This window comes from Equus przewalskii, chromosome 17, assembly GCF_037783145.1.
Source record: "Equus przewalskii isolate Varuska chromosome 17, EquPr2, whole genome shotgun sequence".
NCBI lineage: Eukaryota > Metazoa > Chordata > Mammalia > Perissodactyla > Equidae > Equus > Equus przewalskii.
Genome location: NC_091847.1, coordinates 3,263,424 through 3,278,002, shown reverse-complemented (window position 1 = coordinate 3,278,002; position 14,579 = coordinate 3,263,424). Strand labels below are relative to the sequence as shown.

General features: G+C 55.6%; 1 protein-coding gene across 1 annotated transcript in view; it reads left to right on the top strand.

Moving 5' to 3' along the window:
• Nucleotides 1–1,948: 1,948 nt before the first annotated feature.
• The window catches only part of MYO7B (myosin VIIB), a 91,870-nt gene continuing 79,239 nt past the window's right edge, over nt 1,949–14,579 (top strand). The window contains exons 1-2 of the mRNA XM_070579473.1: nt 1,949–2,091; nt 12,274–12,314. Of these exons, the coding sequence (XP_070435574.1) occupies nt 12,297–12,314 (18 nt within the window). The 5' untranslated portion in view covers nt 1,949–2,091; nt 12,274–12,296. The remainder of the gene's footprint in view (nt 2,092–12,273; nt 12,315–14,579) is intronic.

Below are 14,579 nucleotides of genomic sequence, written 5' to 3'. Positions count from 1 at the left end.
GGGGAGCAGATGGGGGCCCGATGAAAGGCTTAGAGCATGGCTTCCTCCAACGGCCCTGCATCAGGGCATCTCCCAACTCACTCCCCTGCTCTTGGCAGGGGCTGGTTGGCTGTAAGAAACAGAAGCTCTTTAGCATAATACCCTCAAGGTCCATCCATGTTGCTGCAAATGGCATGATTTTGTCTTTTTTATGGCCAAGTAGTATTCCATCGTATGTATATACCACATCTTCTTTATCCATTTATCTGTTGATGGGCACCTGGGTTGCTTCCAAGTCTTGGCTACCACGAATAACACTGCGATGAACATAGGGGTGCAGATATCTTTTTGAGTTAGTGTTTTCATATTCTTTGGATAAATTGCCAGAAGCAGAATAGTTGGGTCATATGGTATTTCTATTTTTAGTTTTCTGAGGAATCTCCCTGCTGTTTTCCATAGTGGCTGCACCAGTTTGCACTCCCACCAGCAGTGTATGAGGGCTCCCTTCTCTCCACACCCTCTCCAACATTTGTTATTTCTTGTCTTGTTAATTATAGCCATTCTGACCGGCATGAGGTGGCATCTCACTGTAGTTTTAATTTGCATTTCCCTCATGATCAGTGATGTTGAACATCTTTTCAGGTGCCTATTGGCCATCTGTATATCTTCTTTGGAAAAATGTCTGAGTGAAATAAGTCAGATGGAGAAAGACAAATACTGGATAATTTCAGGCATATGGGGAAAACAAACAAACACACGGATAAGGAGAACAGATTGGTGCTTACCAGAGGGGAAGGGGGTGGGGGAGGGTGAAAGGGGTAAAGGGGCACACGTGTGTGGTGACACAGAAAAACTAGGCTATTGGGAGTGAATACAATGCAGTCTATGCAAAAGCTAAAATAGGATAATGTCCACCTGAAATTTACACCGTGTTATAAACCATATGACCTCTATAAAACAATGAAAAGAAAACAAAACAGAAACTCCTTCAAGCTGTCTCAACAAAAGGAGCATTTAGCAGAAGGAAGCGGGACTGGAGCCCCCGCAGGGAGCACAGGCAGCCCTCACTCGGCGCTTTCGGGTGGCAGGGGCCTCTGCCTCTCTCTGGGGCCACACGGCCTCCTGCTCAGCGGCTCTTCTGGCTTGCCCTGCTCTCTCCCACCAGCGCTTGGTTCCTGTGCCCAAAAGAGGTCTGAGGTCTGGGTTGCCGCCCTGCTGTGGCCTCGCCTCTGTCTAAAAGGTGATAGCTGGGGCGCAGCTCTGCCTGCAGCTCCCCAGTCCTGGGAAAGGGCAGGAACCTGAGTGGCTCTAGTTGGGCCGGCTGTCAGGACCACCGAGGCCTCTCTGCCCACAAGGAAAGGGCTGCAGCTGCGCAGGTGTCTCCCCTGCGCTCATTCTCCGCTCCCCTTCAAAGCCTTGCCCTCACCCTCACTTGCAGGGACCGCCCATCCCCTCCTGTTGGGCCTCTCCCAGGACGCCCTTCAGAGCCCTTTCCCATCAGAAGGGTCTGTATTGGTCTCATAGCAAAAATCCCCACTTCGTTCCAGTCCCGGCCCAAGCCAGCCCCTCTGTTCCCAAAGACCCTACTGGGAAGCTATGCACCCTAATGGCCTTTAGCCCTGTTACCAGGCTTTCTGGCATCTCCCGTTTGTGCTCCTAATTAGGACCCGGGGGTTGGGAGCAGAGCTCCTGCGTGGGCTTCCTTGGAGTCCCCAGAACACCTGAGAAGATGCTGAGCTCCCTGGATGACCAGCTGATTGTCACCACGGGATTTGGCTGGTGGCCAGCAACAGGTGTGTGGCACGCAGACGCTGATGGCCTGTGGGGACTTTGCCGAGGAGCCAGGGTTAAAGATCAGCCAGCTGTGAGCCTCCGCTTGCTGGGGCTGCAGGAGCCGTGTGGGAGTGGATGTGCTTGGAGCCCAAGGACAAAGTCCCACAATAAATTACGTGGCCCAGAGCTCTCGGCCATTTCCTCTTGGCCCTTCCGCCTCCTGCTCCTCTCCCTCACTCTCCCACAGCCCGGAGCCCTGGCACTGCCTCCTTTCCCTGCTCCTTCAGAGTGCTGACGGTGGAGGCAAAGAGAGTCGGCGAGACCCCCCGTCCTGACAAGGTGAGGGCGCACCGGGGGCCTTCTGTGTCTGCCAGGGGCGCTGGGCAGGCTGTGAGGACGGGAGGGGGTCGCTGGCAGGAGGCGGGCCGGGAGGCACAGACCTGGGGAAGCTCTGCAGGGCTCGCCTGGAAACAGGGAAGGCCTGTGACGCACTGTGCTGGAGAGCCCCTCCAGGAGCCCGGGCATCGGAAACCCCAGCCCAGAGATTCGCCTGCCCGTCAGGCTGCAGGGCCGGCCTGGGGGCTGAGGAGGAGGAGCAGAAGCTCTCCTGGCCTCCGCTGCAGGAAGGCAGACTCCCTGACGGAGGGGACGGAGCCCCCTAGCATGAGGCTTCACCTTGGACTCGGGAGTGAAGGTTAGCCTGGTGCCGATAACTGGGCACCTGGCACACGTCAGCTGTGCCATATGTGCCATCTCACTGCGTCCTCACAGCACACTGGTGTCACGGCCTCCTTCCTACAGGCAAGGAGACTGGAGCCCCCGGAAGTCAAGGTGCCCTCAGGGAGAAGCAGAGCCGGGCCTCAACTCAGAGCCCGGGCCCGTCTGACTCACCCACACACCTTCTCGGACAGTTGTGTTAGTCCCCTCTGAAAGGCCTGGGCCGCCAGGGTGAGGCAGGACCCTGCCTGCCTGGCCTCACAGCCTCCTCTGCGTGGGGGCATTGGGTCGTTGGGGGAGGCGTGACTGAGGGGAGGGGCTCCACTGTGGGCTCCCAGGGGCTGCCTCCCTCAGCTGTCGGATTGGTGGGCATCCATGCCCACTTCACAGAGGAGGAAATTCGAGACGCAGACATTGGGGGGTCTGGCAGCTGGCAGGTGTGGGGCCCCATCCTAAATCCCCTAAAGCAGGTGTGTTTGCTCCCCACGACCAGGCTGGTCCCTCGGACTCCACTCTAACTCTTGACTTGAATTTTATTCTAACCCATAAAACCCTGAACTCCCTTCAGGATTTTAGTCTGAAGAGAACCAAAACTCTGCTTATGGCTCCCTGGGCCTCGAACACGCCTTCCCCGCGCCCCTAGCCAAGGAAACTTTGATAAGAACCACCCAGCTCAACAGCGCTTCCTGGAGGGTGCTCCCCCTCTCCCTGGCCCCGGGGGTGCCCTGCTGTCTGGCCCTCAAGGCCTCCTCCCGGAGGCCTATCCGTGTGTGTCTGTCTTGGGTCCAGCTGTGTGCTCACTTCAGCACCGGCTGGGGGTGGCAGGTCTGCAGCTCTGAGGAGAGGTGATGCCATAGGAACAAACACTTACCAGATACGGAAGGGGCATAACTTCATGCTTTTCACGCCTTTTGAAGGCTCTTGCTCCCACATTCTCCCTCAGGCCCTATGACAAGCCATTCATGGAGGAAGAGCAGGAATTATAGTATGATTTTTCACAAGAGCACATTGAGGGTAAATGCTTTGCCCAAGGCCACTGGATATGAGCGCCTTGAAGGCACAGGCTGAGGATTTCTCTGTTGCCTGCACCCTCCCAGGGTGTGGCAGAGAATGGGCACTTGGCAAATGTGTGTCAAGTGAAGGAATGGAGTAGTTACTAGAAGGAGAGCTGGGAGACAGTCAAGTCTTCCAAGCCAGCGTCATCTCAGACTCTCTGGTCTACCTCCTCAATTAACCAACCAGCGGGCTTCACGCTCCTTCACTGCTGGCTGGCGGGGCGAGACTGCAAAAGAAAAGTGACCCGACCGGGGCCCAGACCTCATGGGCATCAAGAAGTCAGAGGCAGAGATCCTGGGGGCGAGCCCGGGGCGGGGACAGAAGTAGGTGAAGGAACCCAGCGGGCTTCGGAGGAGAGGACGATGATGGTGGAGGTCAGGGATGTCCCAGGCTAAGGAAACAGAGTCACAAAGGTGCAGAGGAAAGGAAGTTCCAGTCCGCTCGGCTCTGTTGGTGCCCGGCAGGAAGCGCGTGCAGGCGCAGGGGCTGCAGGAGACGCTCTGTCCACGCTGATAGGAATGTCTCTTCCGCATCGTCCTTCACAGTAGCCCCGTGCTACATGCGGCTACTGAGCACTCGAGGTGCGGCTAGTGTGACTGAGGAGCTGAATTTAAATGTTAACTGAAATTAGCTTAAATTTAAATAGCCACATGTGGCTAGTAGCTACCATATTGGACAGTGCAGCCCTGGAGAAGGCAGCGCGTCAGACTAAGGAGGGGTGAAGTAGACTAAACAAGCACTTTGGAGCCAAACAAGCATGGGTTCAAATCCCGACTTGGCCACCTACCAAGTGTGGGAGCTGACTCCTCAGTTTCTTCTTCTGTCAAATGGAACCACATCACTTACTTTGCAGTGTTGTTGTGCAGATTAAATTAACCAACTACTATTGGGAAATCCTTAGCACGCACCTGAGTACGGTCTGAGGCCTGAGCCCCTGCTCTGTCCTGGGCGCAGGGCACAGAGTGCTGAGGGAGCAAAAGGGAACCGTAGGCAGCGGAAGAGACCGAAATGCACGTGGATACGACAATCTCTCTGTCATCCGTTGCCTGCCTTATTCAAAAAGTAAGCAAAAGAGAGTATTTGAGGCAGCTTGCAGATACCTATAGTACAACAGAATCAAAAATAAAGTAAATGAGAAATGAAGATGAAGCGAAAGTTAAGGTAGAAGAGTGCAGCTGGAGAAAGGCTAGGACCCATAGTTCCCGGGTGCTGGCGACACAGAGCCACCACATCTATTCTGAGCTACCTGGTGGACAACGCGAAAACAAGATTAATAATGTCTTCGAGTTAAGCACAAGCCGGTCTCAGGAGGAAGCCCATCTTTGCAGACGGGTTGTCGGGAAGGGGAAACCAAGTGAGGAAATGCCCTTGGCAAAACCAGTGAATTCCAGAGGGCTTCTCAAGGGCTGTCTCTACAATGAAGGAGGGCATCTCTGCCAAGCTCTCCCCGGGCAGGCTGGCAGCGCCTGCTACAGCGAAGCTCAGGAAAGCTGTTCTCTGCGCAGGTGTGAGTCACGAGTTTCAATGCAAGGCAGTGAGTGCCCGTCCTGAGTGCTGCCCAGGGTCTTCTGGGACCAGAGAGGGGCAGGCAGTAGCTAGGACGGGTGAGGACAGCACCAGGGTGGCTGCAAGGAGACACAAGTCAGGTCTGAAAGAGTGGACGGGAGATGAGGCTGGAAAGGCAGGCCCTTCGCCTGGACCCACAGGGAGCCGCGAGGGCACTGAATGCACGTGTGCGTGTCCGCTGTGAGGGGGAGAGATAAACTCGGTCTACTGGCTGCTTGTGGGACCAGCGGCCTTGCTGAATTCCCCACAGCTGGAAGGGGAGGAGACCCTGCTGGGAGGAGAGATTCTCCTGGCAGAGCTTGTTCACCAGGGCCACCCTGCCACCACCGACTCCCCAGGAGGGGTGAGGAGCCCGGCTCTGAGGGAGCAGGGTCTCTCAGCTCCACATTGTCATACACTGCAAGGTTTTTGGCAGTGGGGGCGGCTAGGCCCTGTGCCCCCTAGGGCAGGATGGGACGGAGGACTACAGCTCCATGTCCTCACCCTGGGCTTACCTGGGCAGAAGAGAAGGGAGGCCCAGTGAGGACCCAGAAGCATCGTGTCTCTGGGCCAGGGGCACCTCTCAGGGACATATACCTCTCAGGTTGCCAGTCACATGGTACTCACGGGAATGGCACCTGCGGACATCACCCCGAAGGCCAGGCACTCCTGTGTGGGGTGGGACTCCCTTTCAATAGAGGATGTGTCCTTCTGCAGGCCCTCCGGGCTCTGGGCTGCAGAGAGGGGCTGAGCCGTCCCGGGCCACAGCAGTGCACGTGGAGGGGCTCAGAATATGGCCCCTTTCCCTGCTGTGCGCTGCCAAGCTCCGCACCACTGAGAGCCCCCGCCTCACGGGGCTGCTGCTGCCGGCAGCCCCTGCGTTCCTCCCCGTCACTGAAGCTGATGGCTGGTCTTGGCGGATGGTCATCGCTGTGGCACAGGGCAGGATTTCAGGCACCCGGACACTCCCGTGGGTAGGAACATAGATCACGAAAGCAATCTACGGCTATGGACAAGCCAAACATGACAGAAAGGAGCAGAATGTGAAGGAAAATTCCCCCCACTCCCTCCGTCTACACCACCTCCAATCCCGCTCTCCAGAAAAAACCACTGTTAATGGTTTAATATAATTATCTCTAAAGAAGATGTATCTCCATCTTTATATATATATCGCCTGTATTTCTAATCAAAAATGTCATAATACTATAAAATATAGTTTGCTTTTAATACATACACATACATCAACACATGTATTAGATCGAACCGTAGGAAACTGCCAGTGTTTGTCTGTCCCGACCGACTGGACTGGCGAGGTCCAGCCGGATCCCTATGGCCTACTGGACTATGCTGACCTCCCCCGAGTGGCGGTCCTTCCTGCCTACACCAGCTGGTGCAGCCTTTGTTCTCCTCGGAGCGGTGCATTACACCTCAGGGACCCTGGGCTCTGGGGGAGTGGGGAGTAGGCAGTTAGCTGGTGGCATAGGATACCTTCCAAGCCTCTCAGTGTCTCCCCCAGCCCCTGACGCCCTTTCTGCCTAAAGAATGCTCACACCCCTTTCTGGGGCAAAGCTTTGTCAGCCCTCCAGGGGAGGGCTCTTTCTGGGCTGGCGTCGCATAGACCAGAGTCTCAGTGTGGGTTTTGCTTCTTGGACTCCAGTCACCTCATCTGTGCCCCACACACCATCTGACACACAGCCCCCTGCCCACTCTGGCCCCCTCCAGGCCCCAGCAACACTCTGATTTTCTCCCCAGCTCCACCTCCCCACTCGCCTTTCAGCATTGTCTTACCCACTCCCTCAATCCTCCAGCTCAGCGATGCCCCAGAAATGCGTGTCAATGGTGTGTCTGTAGACCTCCAGCAGCTCTGAGGAGGGCTTTGGGAACCAGCAGCTCACCCTTATCCCCTCAGGTGATGGTCACCCCCATTCTGCTTCCTGAGGTTAGCTAGGCCCTGGGGCCAGGGGAGGATGCTGACCCCCATGGGCTCAGCCACTCTGACCTGCCTCAGAGCAGGACAAGAGGGCCTGAGCTAACAAGAAAGCATCTCACCTCCAAGAGGCAGGAACTTGCAAATGCCCAGGGCTTCCCCTCAGGGGCAACCTCGCTTGGGTCACATGCCCGCTCTGGGGTCCCATGATTCACAGTCAGAAACACAGTTTGGACAAAGGGAGGAGAACGCCCCCAAAAGGACACAGGGGAAGGCATGTCAGGCAGACCAAACAATCAGCATCTCCCTCAGACCCAGGAAGGTCATGGTGAGGGCAAGGGCCCTGGCAGGAAATGGAGGGGCCTCCAGAGGCAAAAAGGAAGACGGGGAGCAGCCTTGCAGAAGCAGGGAGTGCGTCCAGGAAAGGGGGTGTGGCTGAGAGAGCCCTAGATGGACTCCGCCATGTTGGCCTGGGGCGGTGAGTGCAGCGTTTGAGGGCATGTGCCTGTGAGCCAGGGCTGGGAGGGCGTGAGAGTGAGAGGGTGGAGGCCGCGTGGCGGGGCGCCTCCTTCAAGCAGCTGGGCTGTGGAACAACAGCCAGATGAGGGCAGTAGCTGGGGGGTCAGGAGGCCAAGAAAGTTCATTCTGGGAGAGACAGGACCTGAGTTTATCCCTGTGCAGAGAGGGAAGGACAGAAGAGCAAGAATGGATAAAGAGGTGAGAGGGAGGGGTAATCGTATTAGTTATCTATTGCTGCATAACAAAGTACTCCAAAATTTTGCAGCTTAAAATGACAAATATTTATCACGTCACTTGACTTCTGAGGGTCAGAAATCCAAGTGTGGCTTAGCTGGGCAGTTCTGGGCCAGGCGCCCCGCGAGGTTTCTGTGTGATTTCTAGGGTTGCTGGAACAAAATGCCACAGGCCAGATGGCTTAGACAACAGGAATCTGTGTTCTCACAGTTCTGGAGCTGGAAGTCCGAGACCAAGGCCCTGGCAGAGTTGGTTTTCTGCGAGGCTTCCCTCCTGGACTTGCAGACAGCCGTCCCCTTGCTGCTTTGTCCTCACATGGTCATCCCACTCTGCATGCACACCTCTGGCATCTCTTCCTCTTCTTCCGGAGGGCCTCGCTCATCTTGGACAACAGCCCACCCTAAAGCCTTGATTTAACTTCATCCCCTCTCTGAAGGCCAGATCTTCAAGTACAGTCCTTCTCTGAGGTACTGGGGGTTAGGACTCCGACATGTGAATGTGGGGACGCAATTCAACCTGTAACAAGGTTGCAGTCAGGCTGTTGACCTGAGCTGTGGAATGTGAAGCCTCGGCCGGAAGTGGAAGCTCTGCATCCAAGATCACTGGCTGTGGACAGGAGGCCTCTGCTCCGTACCGCAAGGGCCCCTCCTCAGGTCTGCTTGAGCGTCCTCATGGCCCAGCAGCAAGGTCCTAGGCCAAGCGAACTTAGAGAGGACACGGAGGAGGCCCCAAGCCTTTTGTGAACTAGTCTCAGAAGATACCCTCCATTTCTCCACCTTGTTGTGTTGTTAGGAGCGAATCACTGAATCCGCTCTCCAGGTGAGGAGAAAGAGTCCCCATCTTTTAAAGGGAGGAGTGTCAAAGAATTTATGGACACATTTTAACTACCACAGTAACTGGCAGAGCAAAAGCCCTGATAGAGGAGGCCAGAGACAGGGCTGAAGGGTTGGTGCGCGGCCGTCGGGGGGGTCCCGTCCTCTGGGCAGTCCCTTAAGTGCTCCCAGGGACAGGGGGATGCAGGAGCGGCAGAGCTGGAGGCTGAGGATGGGTTCTCTCTTCTCTCAGTGACGCAGATCAAGGTGTTCTGCAGAGTGAGCAGCGGTGGGGGGGAGCTTTGAAATATGGGGTTTTTCGCAGAAAGAGCTGATCAGGGCCCACCGAAGGGTCTCCGGACATTTCTAAAGTCCGGGGGTGGGGGGATGCAGGCCATGAAACTGCTCTGGGCCCTGTCTTCGAGGTACGACCCATCCCCGGCATGCCCAGCTCAGGGCTGGGACTTTGCAAGGTGAGAGCAGGAGACAACAGTGTTCACGGGAGAGGGGTGGACCAGAGGGGTCCACATTGTGTACTGCTTATTATACTTTAATTTTATATTCTGTCTATGAGTATTTATAAAACCACTTTGTTCCAAAAAAGATTTAAGGCAGTTTTGAGCCAGCCCTGATGGCCTAGCAGTTAAAGTGTGGCACACTCTGCTTTGGTGGCCGGGGTTTGGTTCCCAGCTGTGGAACCACACCACTCATCTGTCAGTAGCTGTGCTGTGGTGGTGGCTCACACAGAAGAACTGGAAGGACTTACAACTAAAATGTACAACTATGTACTGGGGCTTTGGGGAGGAAAAAGAAAAAGGAGGATTGGCAACAAATGTTAGCTCAGGGTGAAGCTTTCCCAGCAAAAAAAAATTTAAGGCAATTTCCAGGCTGGTTGGGATAGAATGAAGCTGGAAGGCAGGCTGGCAGATTGGGGAGAAACAGGGGTCATGCCGACATGAGAGCACAGTTGCTCGGAGGGCATGCTGCTGGGCTGCGTGTGGCTGGGGAAAGGCAGTTGGAGGACATGGCTTCTGAGGTGTAGCCGTTCTGGGAACTGAGAAGATCAGGACCATTCTCAAAGGAGTGGAGGTCACCAGAGTCTGGGGGTCAGAGGAGCGGGAGTCCAGGACATGTGGCAGGTCATTCCTCAGGGTACGGCAGGATGTGTGAGGCACACCCAGGTGTCAGGAGAGGGATGGCATGAGGCACATGGAGGCCATGGGTGAGGGGACAGAAGGTGACAGAGCCAGAGACCATGGGTGGGCCTCGAATTTCTACCTGGAGTAGAGAAGCGAGGAGCCATAGCAAGAGTGGGGAGCCAGAGGCAGGGTGGTGACCCTCGAGTCTTTCCCACCCACTGCCTCCCTGGGTGATGGGAGACAGACCAGCCTGCAGGGCCACCTCAGTGGCACAGTGGTTAAGTTCACACGTTCGCTTCGGCGGCCCAGGGTTCACTGGTTCGGATCCCAGGTGCAGACATGGCACCTCTTGGCAAGCCATGCTGTGGTAGGCATCCCACATATAAAGTAGAGGAAGATGGGCACAGATGTTAGCTCAGGGCCAGTCTTCCTCAGCAAAAAGAGGAGGATTGGCAGCAGATGTTAGCTCAGGGCTAAGCTTCCTCAAAAAAAAAAAAAAGAAAGAAAGAAAGAAAGAGGTGCCTGGGAGCCAGGATTCAATTAAGGGCTTCTTTACACTTTCAGATAGACTCTCAGACTTTCCCAAAGCAGAGGAAGTAGGGCAAAGAGCTTGGATTGCGGAGTTGGGCAGAAGAACCCCCTTCTTCACTCACCAGCAGAATAGCCGTGGCACAGTCCCGGCATGTTCCAGGCTCTGGAGCCCACCTGGAAACCAGGGACAGCAGCGTGTCCTCTCGGAGCCATGCTGCTACACGGGAAGGCCTCGCCCAACGGCAACTGTTAAGTGTTGGTGTGTCGAGGTTCCCACCAAAACAGGTTCCAGAGCCTGGCCCGGCTGGCTCACCATGCCTGCAGGGGTAGGGCTGGTGGAAGTCCCCTGGGCCCGCTTCCCCCGTGGGGAGGAGCAGGAATCTGGCCCAGCCGTGTCAGCAGCCTCGTGTCTGGGCATGATAATCCTTCAGGGATCTCAGGAGTGCTTCCTGGGGAAGGGCTGGGGACACAAACAAACATTTCACCAGTGCTCCCTTTGTGTCTCTGACCTCGCAGAGGACCTGCAAAACCCGAGCCATTTCCATTTCAGGCAGGAGCGTGCTACGTCACTCGCAGGACCTGCTCCAGCTCATGCACCTGGTGGGTGGCAGAGCCACACTTTCCCACGGTGCCTGCTGCCTCTCTGGCCCCTGTGGACACACACTCCTGCAGGGTCAGTGCAGGGTGGGAAGCCCAGGGCACTGAGCATCAGTAGGGAGAGTGAGCTGCAGGGTCCCTGAGGACACCCTTCCTACATTCTCAGACGCTGTCCACCCCAAAACATCCCAGCGCAGGCTCTTTCTTCCTGTCTATCCCCAGGAGAGCGGGGACAGGACCAGGAGAGGAGGTACCATGCTCCTTTGGCATCAGGGAGAAAAATGTAACCTTGGACTTTGAAACGGAATCTACAATCTGATTACTGCCTTTTTGCATTGTAGGCTCTCAGAAGTGCTGGGAGGTTTAGATCGTCCTTAAACGTACAAATGCCCGTGCGCTAAATAACAAGTGGGGGAAGACAATGCTTAGTCCAACAGAACAGAGTGGTAAAAGCTTCTTTGTCGTGTTCACCTGCCGCCACACCCCTCATCTTCTCTCCCCTCCCCGCTCAGTCTGCACGGCCCAAACATGCTGACCGTGTGCACCTTTGACTTCACCGTCTGCCTTCGCCAAGGTGGCAGCATCTCTCCCTTCTTTCCCCTGTGTGTGAATTCTTCCTCATCTGTCAAAGCCATCAAAGCACATCCTCTCCAAGGGCTTCATTCACTGTTTCATTGAACAGATATTTCCTGGGTCCCTCGTGGGGGCAGGTCTGCGCTAGACGCAGGGAACACAGTGACGAGCAAAGCAGAGCTGCTACCGTCTCATGCTGCTCATCCCCATGAAGGGCAAGGCCCTGGGGCTCAGGGTCAGGGAAGCAGCGGGCAGGGCTCCTCCTTTAGATTGGCCCCTGGTCTCCCTTCTCCACCTGCCGGGAGCAATCAGGCCTGTCTGAGTGCTCCCATAGCCCCTGGAAAGGAGGCAGCTCGGGGTGGGCTCCCAGCTGTGCGGCTGATGAGCTGGGCTACCTGTCCTTTGTCAAGCCCTCGTGTGAGGTGGGGGAGCCCCTGTGCTCTGGGATGCCGGGAGATCTAGATACCGTGCATCATGTGTCTATAGCCGCCTGGCTGCTCCTCTCAGCACTCCCCAAGCTCTGTGGTGATGGCTAGTTTTCACAGACGTCTGACCAGGTAAAGTCCACGCTTCTGGATGGCAGGGACCATGTCTTAAGCACGTTCGGAACCACCCCACTTCCTGTGTCGAACCCAGTGCTGAGTGCAAAATAGACGTCAATAAAGAGGGGACTACGGAAGAAACTGAGGCAGCGTCTTCTTCTGCTTGGACGGGACTGTGACTTATTCGCCCGTTTGTTGGAGAGTCGTTTTTTGAGCCGGGCCCCAAGCCAGGCACAGGGGACATGCTGGCGAACACACACACGCCTGCCCTCCAGGGGCTCCAGGGCAGGGCCACGAGGACTGACGCTCTGCTTTCTGTCTGCACACAGGTGGTGAGGAGCTGCGCCTCAGGATGTCGACCTTCAGGCTGGTGAGAACTGCATCCGTTCCACCCAGGGGTTATTTGTGGGGGTTACCGAAGGCGGCGTCAAGTCACTCCCAAGGAAAGGAGAGAGGCAGTGAGACCCCACGAGGAAAGCACCAGGGGCAAGGGGGTTGAGGAACAAGACAGATTACATTATCTAGAGAAAACGAGCTTGGCAACCTCTGGGCCTTGGCAGGGTGGCCACACACAAACGGCAATCCCTCTCTTCTATTCAGGGCTTTAAACGTCTTAACCAAGGGCTTGTTTGTCACATTCTGGCAGTTGTGGGAGCTGCTCCAGAGAGGGCGGAGTCAAACACTGGGCCGGTCTCAAACTGGGGCTTGGCACCGTCTTCCCTCAGCCCAAAGAGCGTCTGTTCTGGGCCTGCTGTGGCCCAGTGGCCAAAGATGGCTCCACGGGAAGGCAGGAGAAGAGCGTTGCATTGACAGTTGAGTCAACAGACGCTGGGACGCCGCCCTGCCCTGGGGTGGGGGTGGGGCTCCAGGCAACCCGGGTGGTGCGTGCCTGACACAGAAGCTCTGGGACTGGGGCAGGGAAGCCCCCACACCAGCCTGGGTGTCCCTTCTTGCCCTCCAGAATTCCGACCAAAACCCAGCAAAGCCAGATAGTGCGGCAAAGTCCTCTTTGATAAGAAAAGACTCCAAATGTTCTCCTCCTGAATGCAAAGCTGTAGGGTGGCTGTCGCCTCCTTCTGGCCCCTGGATCCACACGGCTGAGGGGGCAGCATCTCCAAGGGCGCGCCTCAGGGCTCCTGCCACCGAACCCTCGAAGTATTTGACTCACAGAATGGGCGGCTACGGTTGGTTTTCTCAATTACAGGAGAGATAAGGCTCGAGAGAGAACACCCGTGGTCTAAGCATTGAGGTTGCAAGGGCCTTTGGTAACTAAATCACAAACATTAGAACTTGACACCACGTTGGGGCGTGAGGAGGTTTTAAGGCAAAACCAGGCTTGTTTCACAAAGGAATATCCCATGGGATGCGTTAGCTCCAGGAGTCCCACTGGGACCGTGAGGAACTTCAAGCAGAGTTTAGAAAGATACCTCTTGGGGGCATGGTACCCTCAATCGCAATTGTGAGCTGCTCTATCATCTAACACTGCAAGTTCCATGCGAGGAGGGTGACCATTTTATTCATCAATGAACCCTTCAGAGGGCCCAAGCCACGGTTGAATAAAGGGCAGAACCATCTGACCTTATTACTGGTGCATGATTTTCTGTGCCTACTCTGTGCTGGGCACTATTCAGGCTCTTAACCCATATTACCTGGCATCTTCACAACAGCCCTGGGAAGTTGTCCCTTTCAACAGATGAGGAAACCGAATATCAGAGAGGTTAAGTGACTTGCCCAAAGCCATATAGCTCGTGGAATATAGAGTAGGGATTAGGACCCAGGTCTGTCTGACTTCAAAGGGCTTCCTATTAGTACACTTGGGCCGCCCCAACGACAGACCACACACTGAGCGGATTACACAACGAACATTTATTTTCTCACAGTTCTGGAGGCTGGAAGTCCAAGATCAGGGTGCCGTCAGGGTGGGTGTCTGGTGAGGAATCTCTTCCTGGCTTGCAGACGGGGCCCTCTCGCTGCGTCCTCACGCGGCCTTCCTTCTGTGCACACACAGAGAGAGAGAGAGTTCTGACATCTCTTCCTCTTCTTCCAGAGACACTTAGTCCTACCAGGTTAAGGCCCCACTTCTTTGACCTCGTTTAGCCTTAGTTACCTCCTTAAAGGCCCTATCTCCAAACACAGTGACATCGGGCATTAGGGTTTCAACATATGAATTTGGGCGGGGGACACAATTCAGTCCATAACAGGCTTCAATTTTTATTCTGATCTCTATTAAGAAAATTCAACCATGTTAAATAACTAAATCATGAAAAGAGTCTTAATTTGTTAAAAAAGCAACTAGCAATGGCCCCCCCAAGGCTCGTGAACTCTTCCAGCGCAATTGAAGTGGGCTTTGAGTCAGAGAAGTTGGACTCGCACACCCCGGGCTGCGGGGGAGGCGGGCGCTTCTCCGGCAGCAGCTGAGCACTGCTTTCTCAGAGCAGAGGCTGGCCCACTGCTCGGGGACGCTCTGCCATTTTCCTGCTGTGGGACCGTTCCATTCTCCGGACCTCGGTTTTACTGCCTGTCAGATGAACGTGGGGCTGTCTGAGACTCCTTAGGACGTCACAGGCAATGCCCTTTCGGACCTGGATGACCCTCACTATGAGCAGGGGAGGCAGCGCCGCCGCTTCTCAGGTGC